This window comes from Ranitomeya variabilis, chromosome 5, assembly GCF_051348905.1.
Source record: "Ranitomeya variabilis isolate aRanVar5 chromosome 5, aRanVar5.hap1, whole genome shotgun sequence".
NCBI classification, from domain to species: domain Eukaryota; kingdom Metazoa; phylum Chordata; class Amphibia; order Anura; family Dendrobatidae; genus Ranitomeya; species Ranitomeya variabilis.
The window spans coordinates 482,058,185-482,073,777 of record NC_135236.1 but is presented as its reverse complement, the minus strand read 5'-3'; the positions used below and the strand labels follow the sequence as shown (position 1 = coordinate 482,073,777).

General features: G+C 39.3%; 1 protein-coding gene across 1 annotated transcript in view; it reads left to right on the top strand.

The window, feature by feature from the left end:
* Positions 1 to 15,593, top strand: part of LOC143775062 (dynein axonemal heavy chain 3-like) — a 2,972,411-nt gene that overhangs the window by 180,545 nt on the left and 2,776,273 nt on the right. Inside the window, exon 3 of the mRNA XM_077262897.1 lies at positions 15,447 to 15,526. Within this exon, the coding sequence (XP_077119012.1) occupies positions 15,447 to 15,526 (80 nt within the window). The remainder of the gene's footprint in view (positions 1 to 15,446; positions 15,527 to 15,593) is intronic.

Here is a 15,593-nt window from a genome sequence, read left to right as displayed (position 1 = left end):
GTTTAGGCACACAGGGGCTCTCCAAAAGCAACATGTTGTCCGCTAACGATTGGAGCTAATTTTTCATTCAAAAAGTCAAATGGTGCTCCTTCCCTTCCGAGCCCTGTCATGTGCCCAAACTGTGGTTTACCCCCACATGTGAGGTATCAGTGTACTCAGGAGAAATTGCCCAATACATTTTAGGATTCATTTTATCCTGTTGCTCATGTGGAAATGAAAAAATTGAGGCTAAAAGAATTTTTTTGTGAAAAAAAAGTACTTTTTCATTTTTATGGATCAATTTGTGAAGCACCAGGGGGTTCAAAGTGCTCAATATGCATCTAGATAAACTCCTTGGTAGTGTTGAGCATTCCGATACTGCAAATATTGGGTATCAGCCGATATTCGCTGTATCGGAATTCCGATACCGAGTTCCGATATTTTTGTGATATCGTAAATCGGAATCGGAAGTTCCCAGTGTGTGGCTTCCAGGGTCTGGAGGAGAGGAGACTCTCCTTCAGGCCCTGGGATCCATATTCATGTAAAAAATAAAGAATAAAAATAAAAAATATGGATATACTCACCCCTCCGGCGGACCCTGGACCTTAGCGGTGTAACCGGCAGCCTCCGTTCCTAAGAATACAGTGAGTGTAGGACCTGCAATGACGTCGCGGCTTGTGATTGGTTACGTGAGTGGTCACATGAGCGGTCATGCGACCAATGACAAGCCGCGACGTCATCGAAGGTCCTTCACTCTGCATTCTTAGGAACGGAGGCAGACGCTTGCAGCGGTGACAGCCAGGGGCCGTCCGAGGGTGAGTATATCCATATTTTTTTTTTTTTATTCTTTATTTTTTACATGAGTATGGATCCCAGGGCCTGAAGGAGAGTTTCCTCTCCTTCAGACCCTGGGAACCATCCAGGATACCTTCCGATATTTGTGTCCCATTGACTTGTATTGGTATCGGGTATCGGTATCGGCGATATCCGATATTTTTTGGATATCGGCCGATCCAATCCGATACCGATACTTTTGAACATCGGAAGGTATCGCTCAACACTACTCCTTGGGGGTCTAGTTTCCAAAATGGGGTCACATGTGGGGGAGCTCCAATGTTTAGGCACACAGGGGCTCTCCAAATGTGACATGGTGTCCGCTAAAGATTGGAGCCAATTTTTCATTGAAAAAGTCAAATGGCGCTCCTTCCCTTCCGAGCCCTGTCGTTTGCCCAAACAGTGGTCCCCCCACATATGGGGTATCGGCGTACTCAGGACAAATTGTATAATAACTTTTGGGGTCCAGTTTCTCTTTTTACCCTTTGGAAAATAAAAAAAATTGCTGCTAAAAATTATTTTTGTGACTAAAAAGTTAAATGTTCATTTTTTCCTTCCATGTTGCTTCTGCTGCTGTGAAGCACCTGAAGGGTTAATAAACTTCTTGAATGTGGTTTTGAGCACCTTGAGGGGTTCAGTTTTTAGAATGGTGTCACTTTTGGGTATTTTCAGCCATATAGACCCCTCAAACTGACTTCAAATGTGAGGTGGTCATAGCAAGTGATCATTTCCACATTCATGCATGCGATCTGATTATCGCTTGCATGTAAGCAGAGCCAATTAGATCAGTGGAGCTTCTAGTTTCTGATGGAGACTATTGAAGCAAGCAAAAAGTAAAAAAAAATAAAAAAATTTAAAAAAAATAAAAGTTCAAATCACCCCCCTTTTGGCCCATTCAAAATAAAACAATAAAGTAATCAAACATATACATATTTGGTATCACCACGTTCAGAATTGCCCGGTCTATCAATATAAAAAAAGAACTAATCCAATTGTTAAATGGTGTAATGAGAAAAAAAAAGTCAAAATGCTAGAATAACTTTTTTTGGTCTCCGTGACATTGTGTTAAAATGCAATAACGAGCGATCAAAAGATCATATTTGCACCAAAATGGTATCAATAAAGATGTCAGCTCGGCACACAAAAAATAAGCCTTCACCTGACCCAAGAGCACGAAAAATGGAGACGCTATGGGTATAGGAAAATACAATCACAAAAAGAAGGACAAAGACACGCCATATAGATTGAGATCACCAGACAATTTATAAAAAATGATTTCTTTATTAATGGACAGCTACACACAAAAAAAGACTAAAAACACTTAAAAAAGTCAATAACAAGACTTCAAAAACTGTGATTAACACAATAAGTTAATCAACCCTTTCAGACCACCCATAGGAAATATGGTCTCTCTATTAAGTTAAATACATGGAGCAAATACAACCCAAATAAAGTGTACACAAAACATTAAGGGTATGTGTCCACGTTCAGTTTTGCTTCAGGCTTTGGTCAGGATTTTATGCAAATAAAATCCTGACCAAAAATGCACCTGAGGTCACTGGCAGGTCACCTGCGGTGTTCCTGCGTGTTTTGCTCATTGTAGCAACATGCTGCGTTCTTAAAAAACGCACCGCATGTGCGTTTTCACGGGAATAAAGCATGCGTTTTTTCCTGCACAGTGGAGACAGGATTTCATTAAATCCCCTCCACTGTGCTGTAACATCTGGACGCTGCGTTTTTGACGCTGCGGCTCAGCGCTGCGTCAAAAATGCAGCGTTTCCTGAACGTGGACACATAACCTTACAAATCTGCTTCTCACCAGAGGCACATAAATATTAGCACCTGCAGCACAGAACTGTTTCAGGAAAACATAGGTATCAAATAGGTAATATTGCTAAAGGCAGAAAAAAATACATCCCGATAAAGAATCATAAGTGAAATGAGCCAAGCAATTCAAATAAATGGCAGTGAGCCAACACTGCAAGAGGAGAGCAAGAAATGCCCAGAATGTATGCCACCAGTTTCCTCTGGACCCTGAAGAAGACACACGCTGGTAGTGACACATTGGGCATTCCAGGCATTGCTTGCCCTGCCAGACGTAATGACCATTGGCTGACCCAGGTAACCCTTTCCTCCCTTCGGCACACACCATTGGATAGAAGTTTTATATAGGCATTTGTTCTTTACATCTTTGATTCCTTGTTCTCATCTTGTAGTGTTGGTACAATCCTTCAGCATGAGTACCTTTAGACTATATCCCTTGCCGTATACTGCACTTAGACTATGCTTGGCTGACTTGCTCAGCTGACATTTATTTGCATTGCTTGGAACATTTCGCTTATAATTCTTTATTAGGATGTATTTTTTGCTGCTTTAAGCAATATTGCCTATTTGATACCTATGTTTTCATTACACAGTTCTGGGGCTAATATTTATGTGCCTCAGGTGAGAAACAGATTTATTAATGTCTTGTGTACACTTTACCTGGGTTGTATTTACTCCATGTATTTAACTTAATAGAGAGGCCATATTTCCTATGGATGCTCTGACAGGGTTGATTAACTTATTTTGCTGATCACAAGTTTTGAAGTCTTGTTATTGACTTTTTAATGTGTTTTTAATCTTTTTTGGTGTGTTGTTGTTCATTAATAAAGAAATTATTTTTATAAATTGTGTGGAGATCTCAATCTATATGGCTTGTCTTTGTCCTTTTTGTAACTGTGTTAATTACCTGCCATAGGTGATCCCAGCATTACTTGCAGTGGTGCCCTCCTCCCCCTTTCTTTAGGTATAGGAAAATGGCACAACATTTTTTTAACAAATTTTGGAATTTGTTTTCACCACTTAAATATAAAAAACCTATACATGTTTGGTGTCTATGAACTTGTAATGACCTGAAGAATCATAATGGCAGGTCAGTTTTAGAATTTAGTGAACATAGTAAAAAAAAAACTAACAAACAACTGTGGGATTGCACTTTTTAAAAATTTCACAGCATTTTTCCCCATTTTGCAGTGCATGATATGTTAAATCCAGTGGTTGTTCAAAAGTACAACTCATCCCGCAAAAACAAGCCCTTACATTGCAATTTTGACCAAAAAATAAAAAAGTTATGGCTCTGAGAAAAAGGGGAGCAAAAACTGAAAATGCAAAAACAAAAATACCTCTAGTCATTAAGGGGTTAATGAAATTTTCTCAATGTTTCACTGGAGCACCATATAAAGCAACTGATGAAGTAAACGTAAGTAAGCGTCATCAATATGTATAGTAAAAACAGAGGAATTACTTAAATCCTCATCACATTTTATTGAAGGAATTCCAATAGTAACAGAGGGTAACTTGTAACCACGTTCCACTGCAGCTAAATATTCATTCACATTCACACTAGATGGAATATTAGCAATAGCCTTCATAGCATTGTGATCCATAGGTCTGAGGTGAACACCAGGTTCACAATCACCTACATTTTATGTCACATACACTCCAACTTGTGTTGTGTTCACATTAAATACTGGTGATAGCCTTCATATTTATTGATTCTAAAGGTATAGAACATGATGGAAGAACATGATCACCTGTAACTTGTATCTCATTTTCTCATGTCAATGGGGTATTCAATGCTGGTTTGGAACCCCTGGAGTTAAAAATAATTTGAGATGGAAATATGTTGACCTATATGTGGCAATTAGAGTCATTCCTGTCCTTAAAAGAAGACCGTCTTCTAAACTGATGGACAATTAACGTTCTCTCTCTCCCCATGCAGTAAAGTTAGCATTCCTCTCTTCATTCTGACCATATCCTCATACCTGAGACCACACATCAGGGTTAACATGACACAACCTCTTTGATTACATTCATACCTAGCGTTCTTTTGAACAGACATACAATCCCTTGTACAGAGACGGGAGTTACGATGATGTTGTCGCCTCTGATTAAGACGTAAATTATAATCTACACAATCTCTGAAAAGTTTCTTTGCATTTTTTTGTAATATCAGTTTCAAGTTTATTGAGTCTAACAGCATGAGAACTATCAATGTGCTTGTACTTTGAAAAACCAGACAATTTAAATAACCTGCCCCAAATCTCCTTAATTTTGTTTAAAGCAGCTGAAGCTATGTTCTCACATTGCGTATTAGCCTTGATAATATTCCCTTGGAGCTTGTATCACATAATTATAAAAACACACACAAAATTTCAGCTCACCCTTCTTGAATGATCTCCATGAGTTTTAATCAGTCCGAGCACGGAAAGGGCTTCTGCCAAAGCTCTCTGGGAACGATGAAAGTGAAAAAAGAATCCAGCTCAGGAAAATGTATAAAATAAGAAATTCTTTATTCCAAATTATTTTTAAAAAGAGAGGAAACATTGCATGTCAAAAATCAGCAATATCCAAAAATTGGAAGGACAACCATGATACAGCTGAACGCGTTTTGAACACTGAGTGTTCTTAGTCCACAGCAAGTGATCCAAGTGAGCGCTTTGTATATAAAAGCATCCGTCACAGGTGAAATGAATACAAGCAATAATTGGAGAAACCGCACCTACTGCAATACGAAAAAAAAAATTGTATACATAATACAAAGAAATACAAAGAAAAGAATATAATTAAGTAACATACAATCACAATAGCAAAAAAAAAAAAGAAAAAAAAAAATTGAAAAATTGTATGAATATAATATGGATATGACATATATGAGAAAAATAAATTAATAATGCAACATAATTTCTCTTTTGAGGTTTAAACCTGTAGGAGTACGTGTGTCAAGTAAATAAATCCAGAATGCTTCTTTGTCTCGCAGTTTTTTTTCTCTATCACCTCCTCGTATATCCCTATGGACTTGTTCAATGGCATATACTCTTAAATGTGTGGTTTGTCTGTTATGTGTATTAATGAAATGATTTGAAACATTAGAAATGTGACATAAAGTAGGCTGAACAATGTCATTGAGATGCTCCCGAAATCTTTCTTTTAATTTTCTAATAGTGGAACCAACATACAACAAATTGCAGTGTATGCATTCAATGATATAAACCACATGATCAGAATTGCAATTCATAAAATTCCTCATGGAAAAAATCCTTGAGTCATTAGAACCGCAAAAAGTTGATGTTTTTTTCACATATGTACATGTTTTACAAGGATATGTGCCACATTTAAAAAAACCCTTTGTGAGTAACCAATTTGAGGGATTTGCATATTGTTTAGAATGCACAAAATTCGGAGAAAGAATACTACCCAAAGTTGGAGCACGTCTCGATACAATGCGGACCCCATTTTGAAGAATTGTGTCCATAATATGATCATCATGTAAAATATTAAGATTTTTTGACACGATATTTGAAATAGACTTAAAATGTGTGCTATACGTAAGCACTAATACTGGTTTATCCAAACCATTACGATCTGGATTTTGTGATGTATGATCTGAGTAAGAGGACTGAATAAGATCTAGTCTAGACCTATTGTGCGCTATATCAAAAGCCCGATCCAGAGACCAGTTTGGATAGTTTCTATTTCTCAAACGTTTTTTAATGACATTTTTTTCCTGTTCAAATGCTAAATCATTGCTGCAGTTCCTTCTGGCTCTAATAGCCTCTCCCACTGGTATTGTATGAATTGTGTGGGATGGGTGGAAACTCTGAGCATGTAGGATAGTATTCCCAGCACCTGGTTTGCGGTATTTTAAAAATAATTTGGAATAAAAAATTTCTTATTTTATACATTTTCCTGAGCTGGATTCTTTTTTCACTTTCATCGATCACATAATTATCCCATTCTGATATTTTATATTCTGATATGATATTTTTTACTAAATACAGTTAAAAAAATCTTGTATCTTGTGTATGGTTAATTTAAATTTTCCATTGATTCTGTCAATTTGATTTGATTTTATCTGCAGGTAAGAGCGGCAATTACAATGAAATAGAATAAAAAATGTAAAAATAAGAAAAGCATCAACCAATGTAGAAAAATAAATTAGAAAAAATTATAGTGTGATCAGAGAATTAAATTTATAAAACAATATGTAAAAAAAAATCACAAACTGGGTCAGTTCTCTCAAAGTCAATTAACCTTGACAAATGCTATCATAAACAAATCAAAACATTCAGGTCCCCAGAAGAAATGCATCAGAGATTGTTAAACACAGTCCATGCAAAATCTTAAATTGTAATTGTGGAGACATGGGGTCAGCAGGTTCTCTAGTCTGTTGACTCAAAACCACATGGACCAGAAACCATCCCACTGAATTCCTGCTCTCCTTTTACCGTGGGCATAATGCTACTCAGACAACACAGGGTGAGGGTAAAACAGAGTGGCAATACTTTTTTGAACCACAAAACAGGCATAGAACAGTCCCAGCAAAATACCCAAGATGGTGCAGATAACAGAGTTTCACCTTTACGCTAACTTGCCAGGATTGGAGCCGCTTTTAGAGTCGACTACCCCCACCAGTGGCACACCACTTTTGGCAGGCATCCACAGAGAGGAGGTAATGACAAGCTTAGGAAGTTGACCGTGAGCAATGAGGTATGTGGCCAAGTGACTTGATTGTCCGAATTTGGATTCTTCAAGACATGTCTGTGGGTTCAGCGATAGTCAATGGAGCAGATTTGTGTTCTTCCAGCTGGGACATGGTCCCCTAAGCTGACATCCTGTGAAGTCCCTTGGAACAGAGGGAAAGTCTCCTTATATACTGTAGTTCACAACTGTCCTTCAATCCATAATTCACAGGGGAAAAGTGTGATGAGGTTGACCCGCATTGTTTGGTCATTTATAGTTTATCCTTCAATGTTTGCAAGTCAACAAACTGCATGGCCTGCTATAATGTGTAATCAACATATTAGCAAACATTGTTCAGTGACCTTGCATCCCTGTTTTGCAAAGATAACAGGACAATAAACTGTAGGAGCTGATATAAGAAGTAAATGACCATTATTCATCAATTTACAAATATCAATTCAACCTACAAGAAGAGTCAATAATTCAAACAATAGTCTATGATTCTCGGTCTACAAAATTTACATGTGCCATAATTAAGACGAAATGCTGTGTTATCACAACATTACCTTTTTTGCAGTTTATTTGCTTCAATGTAGTTACAACCTGCATTATGTCATATCATTCAGCCTGTTCATATCAGAATGAACAAACATAGATGCAACATTAGGAATGGAGGAAAAATCACAGCTGTCTAGACATTTTCTCCATGAACACCAAAAAAATCCAGTTTACATATATTAATATTACAGCATATTTCTGCTATATCTGTAGATTGATTCAAAAAATGTATCAATAGTGAATCATTCTGGATCTTTCAATTATCCACATTGTATCCTGAGGGTTTTAATAACTGCTTACAGAATATGCAATATTCTAGTAAAAATCGTAATTTTATAGTTGTGATAACCTTGTTTTATTATTCTAATAATCATTGTGTATTTTGTACCATTCTGGTTTTTATCTTTTATCTATTCATGAATTGTTTCTATTTGATATGTGTTTCACCTGAACATGTTAAGCCCCCGTCACACTAAGCGAGGTCGCAAGCGAGATCGCTGCTGAGTCACAAGTTTTGTGACGCAACAGCGACCTCAGTAGCGATCTCGCTATGTTTGACACGTAGCAGCGACCAGGCCCCTGCTGTGAGATCGCTGGTCGTGTCGGAATGGCCTGGACCTTTTTTTGATCGTTGAGGTCCCGCTGACATCGCTGAATCGGTGTGTGTGACATGGATTCAGCGATGTCTTCACTGGTAACCAGGGTAAACATCGGGTTACTAAGCGCAGGGCCGTGCTTAGTAACCCGATGTTTACCCTGGTTACCATCGTAAATGTAAAAAAACCCAAACACTACATACTCACATTCTGGTGTCCGTCAGGTCCCTTGCTGTCTGCTTCCCGCACTGACTGACTGCCGGCCGTAAAGTGAAAGCACAGCACAGCGGTGACGTCACCGCTCTGCTGTTAGGGCCGGTGCTCAGTCAGTGCAGGAAGCGGACGCCGGGGGACGCGAAGGTGAGTATGTACTGTTTGTTTTTTTACATTTTACACTGGTAACCAGGGTAAACATTGGGTTACTAAGCGCGGCCCTGCGCTTAGTAACCCGATGTTTACCCTGGTTACCCAGGGACCTCGGCATCGTTGGTCGCTGGAGAGCGGTCTGTGTGACAGCTCCCCAGCAACCACACAGTGACTAAACAGCGACGCTGCAGCGATCGGCATCTTTGTCTGTATCGCTGCAGCTTCGCTAAAGGCCCCGTCTCACATAGCGAGATCGCTAGCGAGATCGCTGCTGAGTCACAAGTTTTATGACGTAACAGCGACCTCAGTAGCGATTTCGCTATGTTTGACACGTACCAGCGACCAGGCCCCTGCTGCGAGATTGCTGGTCATGTCGAAATGGCCTGGACCTTTTTTTGGTCGTTGAGGTCCCGCTGACATCGCTGAATCGGTGTGTGTGACACGGATTCAGCGATGTCTTCACTGGTAACCAGGGTAAACATTGGGTTACTAAGCGCAGGGCCGCGCTTAGTAACCCGATGTTTACCCTGGTTACCATCGTAAATGTAAAAAAAAAAAAAAAAACAGTACATACTCACATTCCGGTGTCCGTCAGGTCCCTTGCCGTCTGCTTCCCACTCTGACTGAGATCCGGCCATAAAGTGAAAGTACAGCACAGCGGTGACGTCACCGCTCTGCTGTTAAGGGCCGGCGCTCAGTCAGTACAGGAAGCGGACGCCGGGGACGCGAAGGTGAGTATGTACTGTTTGTTTTTTTTACTTTTATGCTGGTAACCAGGGTAAACATCAGGTTACTAAGCGCGGCCCTGCGCTTAGCAACCCGATGTTTACCCTGGTTACCCGGGGACCTCGGCATCGTTGGTCGCTGGAGAGCGGTCTGTGTGACAGCTCCCCAGCGACCACACAGCGACATAACAGCGACGCTGCAGCGATCGGCATCATTGTCTGCATCGCTGCAGCGTCGCTGTGTGTGACAGGGCCTTAAGTGTGACGGGGCCTTTATTGAGGTTTTTCTTTGTCTGAAGTAGACTATGCATATGAACACATTGTTTTTATAAAGAATGGGTAAACAAACTGAATTGTACTTGCTTTGTCACTTCCAACCAGTATAAAGTTCATGAGTTACTTCCTGTTTAACTATACCAGATGAAATTCATAGTTCTACAATCAAATTAAAACCTTTTTACTTTCAATTGGCTTGTCCTCACTTGTGACAGCATCCAGGTGATTCATGTACATGTCCCGACTCCCCATCAGTGCCTTGCAATTTCATTTGCCACAGTTCACTGATATCATCTTCATGTAACATGGTGATGGGGCAGTAATGAATTGTAAAATTCAATTAAAATATGACACCTGCGCTACCTCACCATAAACAAACAAAATCCCTAAGCAGCAGGAAACAGGACAGGTAGGTGCCCCCACTGTCAATGGAAAAAAGCCAGTAAATGTAATTATAGCTGATTCCGCGCTATAGGGATGTAGAATCCAAAGAATGGGAAACAATCTAGTATACCAATACAGGCCCAATCCCTGGATGGACACTGCAGTGGAAAGATGTGGTAAGGCTGTACAGACAATATGCGTGATGGGATCCTAGGCAAGATGCAATTAATGATATATCCCGTATGAACAGGGAAATACAGTTAAACACAAAACTGCAACAAAAGATATGGTCCCCCAAGGAATGAATTATAGTGGTCTAAGCGGGCACAATCCCCATCAAGAATGTTTGTAGGCACTATAGTGGGGAAATATAGTATGGCTACAAAAAGTAAAATCGTGTGCGTATTTAACTAGCCCACAGGACACAAACTTACTGCGCCCTGATAGGTAAGTAAATAGGTACCAACATAAACTTATAAAAACAATATTGATGCTAAGTGCCCCAACAAGCCAGAACTCACCGCTGAGATGAGTAACATGGAGTCCCTCCAGATAAAGATAGGAGGACAACATGGTGTGCCGAGGAGTCCGTTCTAGTAGTGCGGTGAAGGATTCTGCATGCAGGAGTGCAGTCAGAGGAACAGGTAGACCAGAGCAGTCGATCGCCGCACAGGAGCAGGCAGGCCAAAGCAGTCAATCGCCGCACAGCGGCACAACAGAATAGCTTCGCAGAGCCAGGGAAAGCCCCGGCTGGTGGTGTCCCTGGATACGAGCAGAAGAGCAAGTTGCTGGCGTGAGGCTCAGCATGTGACGTCACACCTGCTACGGGGCGGCACAGAGACCAGAAGGGAAACTGACGCGTTTCGAAGGAGGTGCGTCCTCCTTCATCCGGGTTGAATTGTAAAATTCAATTTCACAATTGTTTTTCAAAATGTATTCATAGCATTAAAGGTGTTACATGGGATTATGCATTTAGAAAAGACTCATGTGTCCTGTTTTCTAATCCTGCACAACCTTTCATTTTAAACTTTTGCAGAATTTTTTGTTCTTACAATATTTCAGTCATGTGTTTCAACAATATGGACTGAAAATACTTGTCATATTCAGTTCATGAAAATACATAGTTTTGTATTTGTGCAATTCAGATGACTCGGAAATCAAGCTGAAAAACAAATGTTTTCACGTTATTATATCAATATTTATACTTGTTGACTTTACATCAAAGTGATTTTTTTGTGACCCTTCATCAACTGATATCAGGTTTGTAACTCAGTAATATTTTTGTAAAATAATTATTTTCTTTAAATGAAGACTTTTAGAAACATATATAGAACAATTTAAAAATGTCATACTTCTAATGGCACTAATTTAATTTACTAGACATTTTCTGGCAATTAGAACTGAGAAGTCAATGAGGAAAGAATTTTTAGACATAAATGGGAAAAACAATAAATAATAATAATCTTTATTTTTATATAGCGCTAACATATTGCACAGCGCTTTACAGTTTACAGACATTATCATCACAGTCCCCATTGGGTCTCACAATGTAGAATCCCTATCAGTATGTCTTTGGAATGTGGGAGGAAACCGGGGAACCCAGAGGAAACCCACGCAAACATGGGAAGAACATACAAACTCCTTGCAGATGTTGTCCTTGGTGGGATTTGAACCCTGGACTCCAGTGCTGCAAGACTGCAGTGCTAACCACTGAGCCACCATGCCGCCCCAATAATGAAAGAAATAAGTTCATAAAGTAATCAGTAATGTGCCTTTTACAGAAATAAGAAAAATTGGACAAAGTTTTGAAATATTTACTGATCACTGGCTCATTAGTCCAATGTAATAGTTGCAGAAGAAATACACCTCATGGTTGGAAGATGCAAACAGTCCTAACACTGAGATGCAAAGTTTCATGTTGGGGGTCAAGTTCCCGCCTCTGCACAGTGGGAAACTTGGGCCATCTCTGCTGTGGTCTCCCATTCTTCTCCAGCCGCAGTGGAGCCTGCTCAGCGGAGATGTCGGTCTCAGCACCTGGCTCAGCCTGATACTGCGCAGATGATTGCTGCTGCCTTTTCAGGCTCAGCCATTGTAGCCAGTGCTGGTCAGTGGCGAGCGGACGTCTGTGGGACTGAGTCCTGCTTTTCCCCTTCTGAGCATGCCCAGGGTAAGACCTCTCATTGGAGGTCGGGGGTCACATGCTCAGGTACAGTGGCAGCTCCCATTGGTCCTCTAGGAGGGTCCTGGAGTTGCTGCAGTTATAAAAGGTTTGCATGGCCGCATGGCCATGCGCTAGTATCAGCTTATGTTATGAGCTTTAGCTACTCAGTGGTCTTGTCTGCTTGTGGTCAGGGTCCAGCTGAAATAAGCAACTAGAATACCATCACCTCCAGTGAGGAGTTTGTATGGTGAATTCAGGGCTGGCGTAAAGCCATTAGAATTCCGGCTCCACCGGAGAGGAGGTGTTTGTGTGCTTGCTACTCCCTGACCACTGATTGCTTTTGCTCTGTTAGGTAGCTGTGTTCCCCTGTGACGCTAACAGGGCACAGCGTTTTCCCTTCTGTGTGGCTCTGTGAAGTAACAGAGTTCGCTTCTACCACCATACTGTGCCACCATTTGCTAGCAGCAGGTTGGTCTTCTGCACGGTGGACCCCGGGCTGCAAACGCACCAATAATAATATCTAAATATACTCGATGCGTTCCGCCAGCCCTAGCAATTCATTTCTCAGAACAGTGATTTTAGGGCTTATTAAGTTATAGTTGGTTTGATTGTAGTTTGGTAAATGGTCAGTAAGGTTGAAGAAAAGCAAGTTGTATTTTGAATATTAATTTTTTGTCATCATCATCATCATAGTTGAGTTTTCAATTACTGTATATTAGTTTAAAAAATACTTTTGAGGCATCATCAGTACATGACTATAGTACCACAACTATCATAAGTAATAAACACATCACCAGAACTAACATTATTACAATACAGCCCCAGATCCAACATCAGCATTTTAATACAGAATCATAATCTTTATCAGTAACTAAATACAACACTAGAACAGAAATCATTATATAGCCATCATATTTATATAAATAATACACTAGAACTAACACACATGGATACAACACCAGAAAAATCATAAGTACATGAAAGTATCAGAATCAACATCACTACATGAATGTAGCATCAGTAAATAAATACAGCATTAAGAACCATCATTAGAACATGATCTCATCATCACATTAGAATTGACATCAGTACTTGAATACATCACTAGCATCAATCGAATCAGTGCATTAACACATCACCAAAACCAACATTAGTACATGAATATAGTCCTAGATACAACATCAGCACTTTAGTAGATCACCTTACTCATCATCAGAACTTGAACTACAATCATTACAAGAATACCATCTCAGAATAATTAGCATTAATAAAGCACCAGAGCCACCATCAATATATGAATACGGCACCAGAACTATTATCAGTAGATGACAGGATCAGAACAAACATCAGTACATGAATACACCAACAAACATCAGTACATGAATACTACACAAGAAGCAACAACAGTACTTGAATACAGCACTGGAACCATCATCAGTACATGAACACAGTGCCAGAACCACCATGAGTAAATGAACATAGCACCAGTACCATCATGAGTGAATACAGCACCAGAACCATCATGAGTACATGAATAAAGAATCAGAACCATGATCAATTTATGAAAAAAGCACCAGCAAAACATCAATTCATGGCTACAGCACCAAGTTTGGTATAATTGCACAGTAAGAGACACCCCTGATATTTACTGTTGTATTGCATGAACCTTCAACTACCAGCATAATCTTAAATGTAGAGAATTTATTTTGAAAGCTGTCTCACAAACAAGCACCATACAATGACTAATGCATGTATTAAATGCAGTTAAGAGCACTATTAAAAATTTACATGCAGATACCTTACAGGTAACGCCTGTTCTGATTGGAATTTTTCTCATCTCTGTCTTTTCCTTCTGGTCCAGATACCATGATGATATTTCAAAGCCAAAACTCAAAGCGGATGACTTTATTTACCTGGCTTATGTAGCACTTCCTGATATTGTGCCTTAAAGGGTTGTTCTAATGTTTCCTTTTCAGCAGCTTACTGCTTCTCTTGCCTGCTGGCTTCCTGATTGCTGGGTGATGTTCGCTCATGAAAACTGATCAGTCTTCCAAGCAGGTAGAAAAGGCAGTTTTGTCTCTGCAACATGAGAGAAATGCAGAGGTACTGAAGCTGGCCAGATCAACCATGAGCAGGCTCTAAAGCATAGATCCTACTAGCATCGCTTAGTCCTAATCTTGGTAACCAGACAATCTGACATTGCAATGTTGCCAGCTGCCTAGACATTAAACCAAAGACTATAAAATTAAAAGACCTTTCATTCTTGAAAATAAAGAGAATTTTTCATAGGAGATAAATTATAATGTTTCTTGTTTTTACAAGCACTTTGCAATTGTCCTTATTTTAATAAAATACATTGTAATAAAGCACTGTGTAATTAATAGCGCTATTTAAGTGAGGAAAATAAAAATAACTAAAATAAATCTACTTGTTACAGATGTGGATACAAGTGAATGATTTGAAAAAATATTCTTGGGGTCTAAATTCATGGTTTGCCATAACCCTCCTAAAGGGATGTGCCCATTCTGATGAGGATTACCCGCTTAATTACTAAATCTAAAATGAGTAGTATATTCAATTAATAAAATATGAATTATACAAAATCCTTTCCAACAAAAATATATATAAATCTGTTCAGCTTCCTCTGTTCTATAACATTTTGTCCATAGATTGCACAACATTCCCAAGCAACAGGTATTCTTTTAATGTTCTGCAATTGGGAGTTCAAATGTTGTGAGGGTTAAACATGCAGTATTATTAGGTACACCTAGCCACATAAGTCTGTATTGCCTGGACATAGAGTGCTTATGCTGTCATACACACAATGGTGTTACATAAATGGGGCATCACAACATTTCCTTACATTTTGATACTCAAGACACAATTCTTCACTAATGAAGAACCGTATGTCAGAAAAGCAAAAGAGATGAAGCTGTAAAGAAAATTAAAATTTTATGGAGGGAGAGGAACACAAGTATTACATTTTAGTGTATTCTTATATTTTAAATGGTCTGTGTAAAACATTGACATATTTACTCTAAAAATGTGTATTTTTCTTTGCAGTGATTCAATTGCCAACAACTATAGCCCTGCAGCAAGAGGCTTTTCAACACATTCTGTCTACAAACTTAGTACTATCAATGGTAAGTGTGTTTTAAGTTTATAAAATATACGTCATATTTATTTTTTATTTTTTAAAAGTGGTTGTGA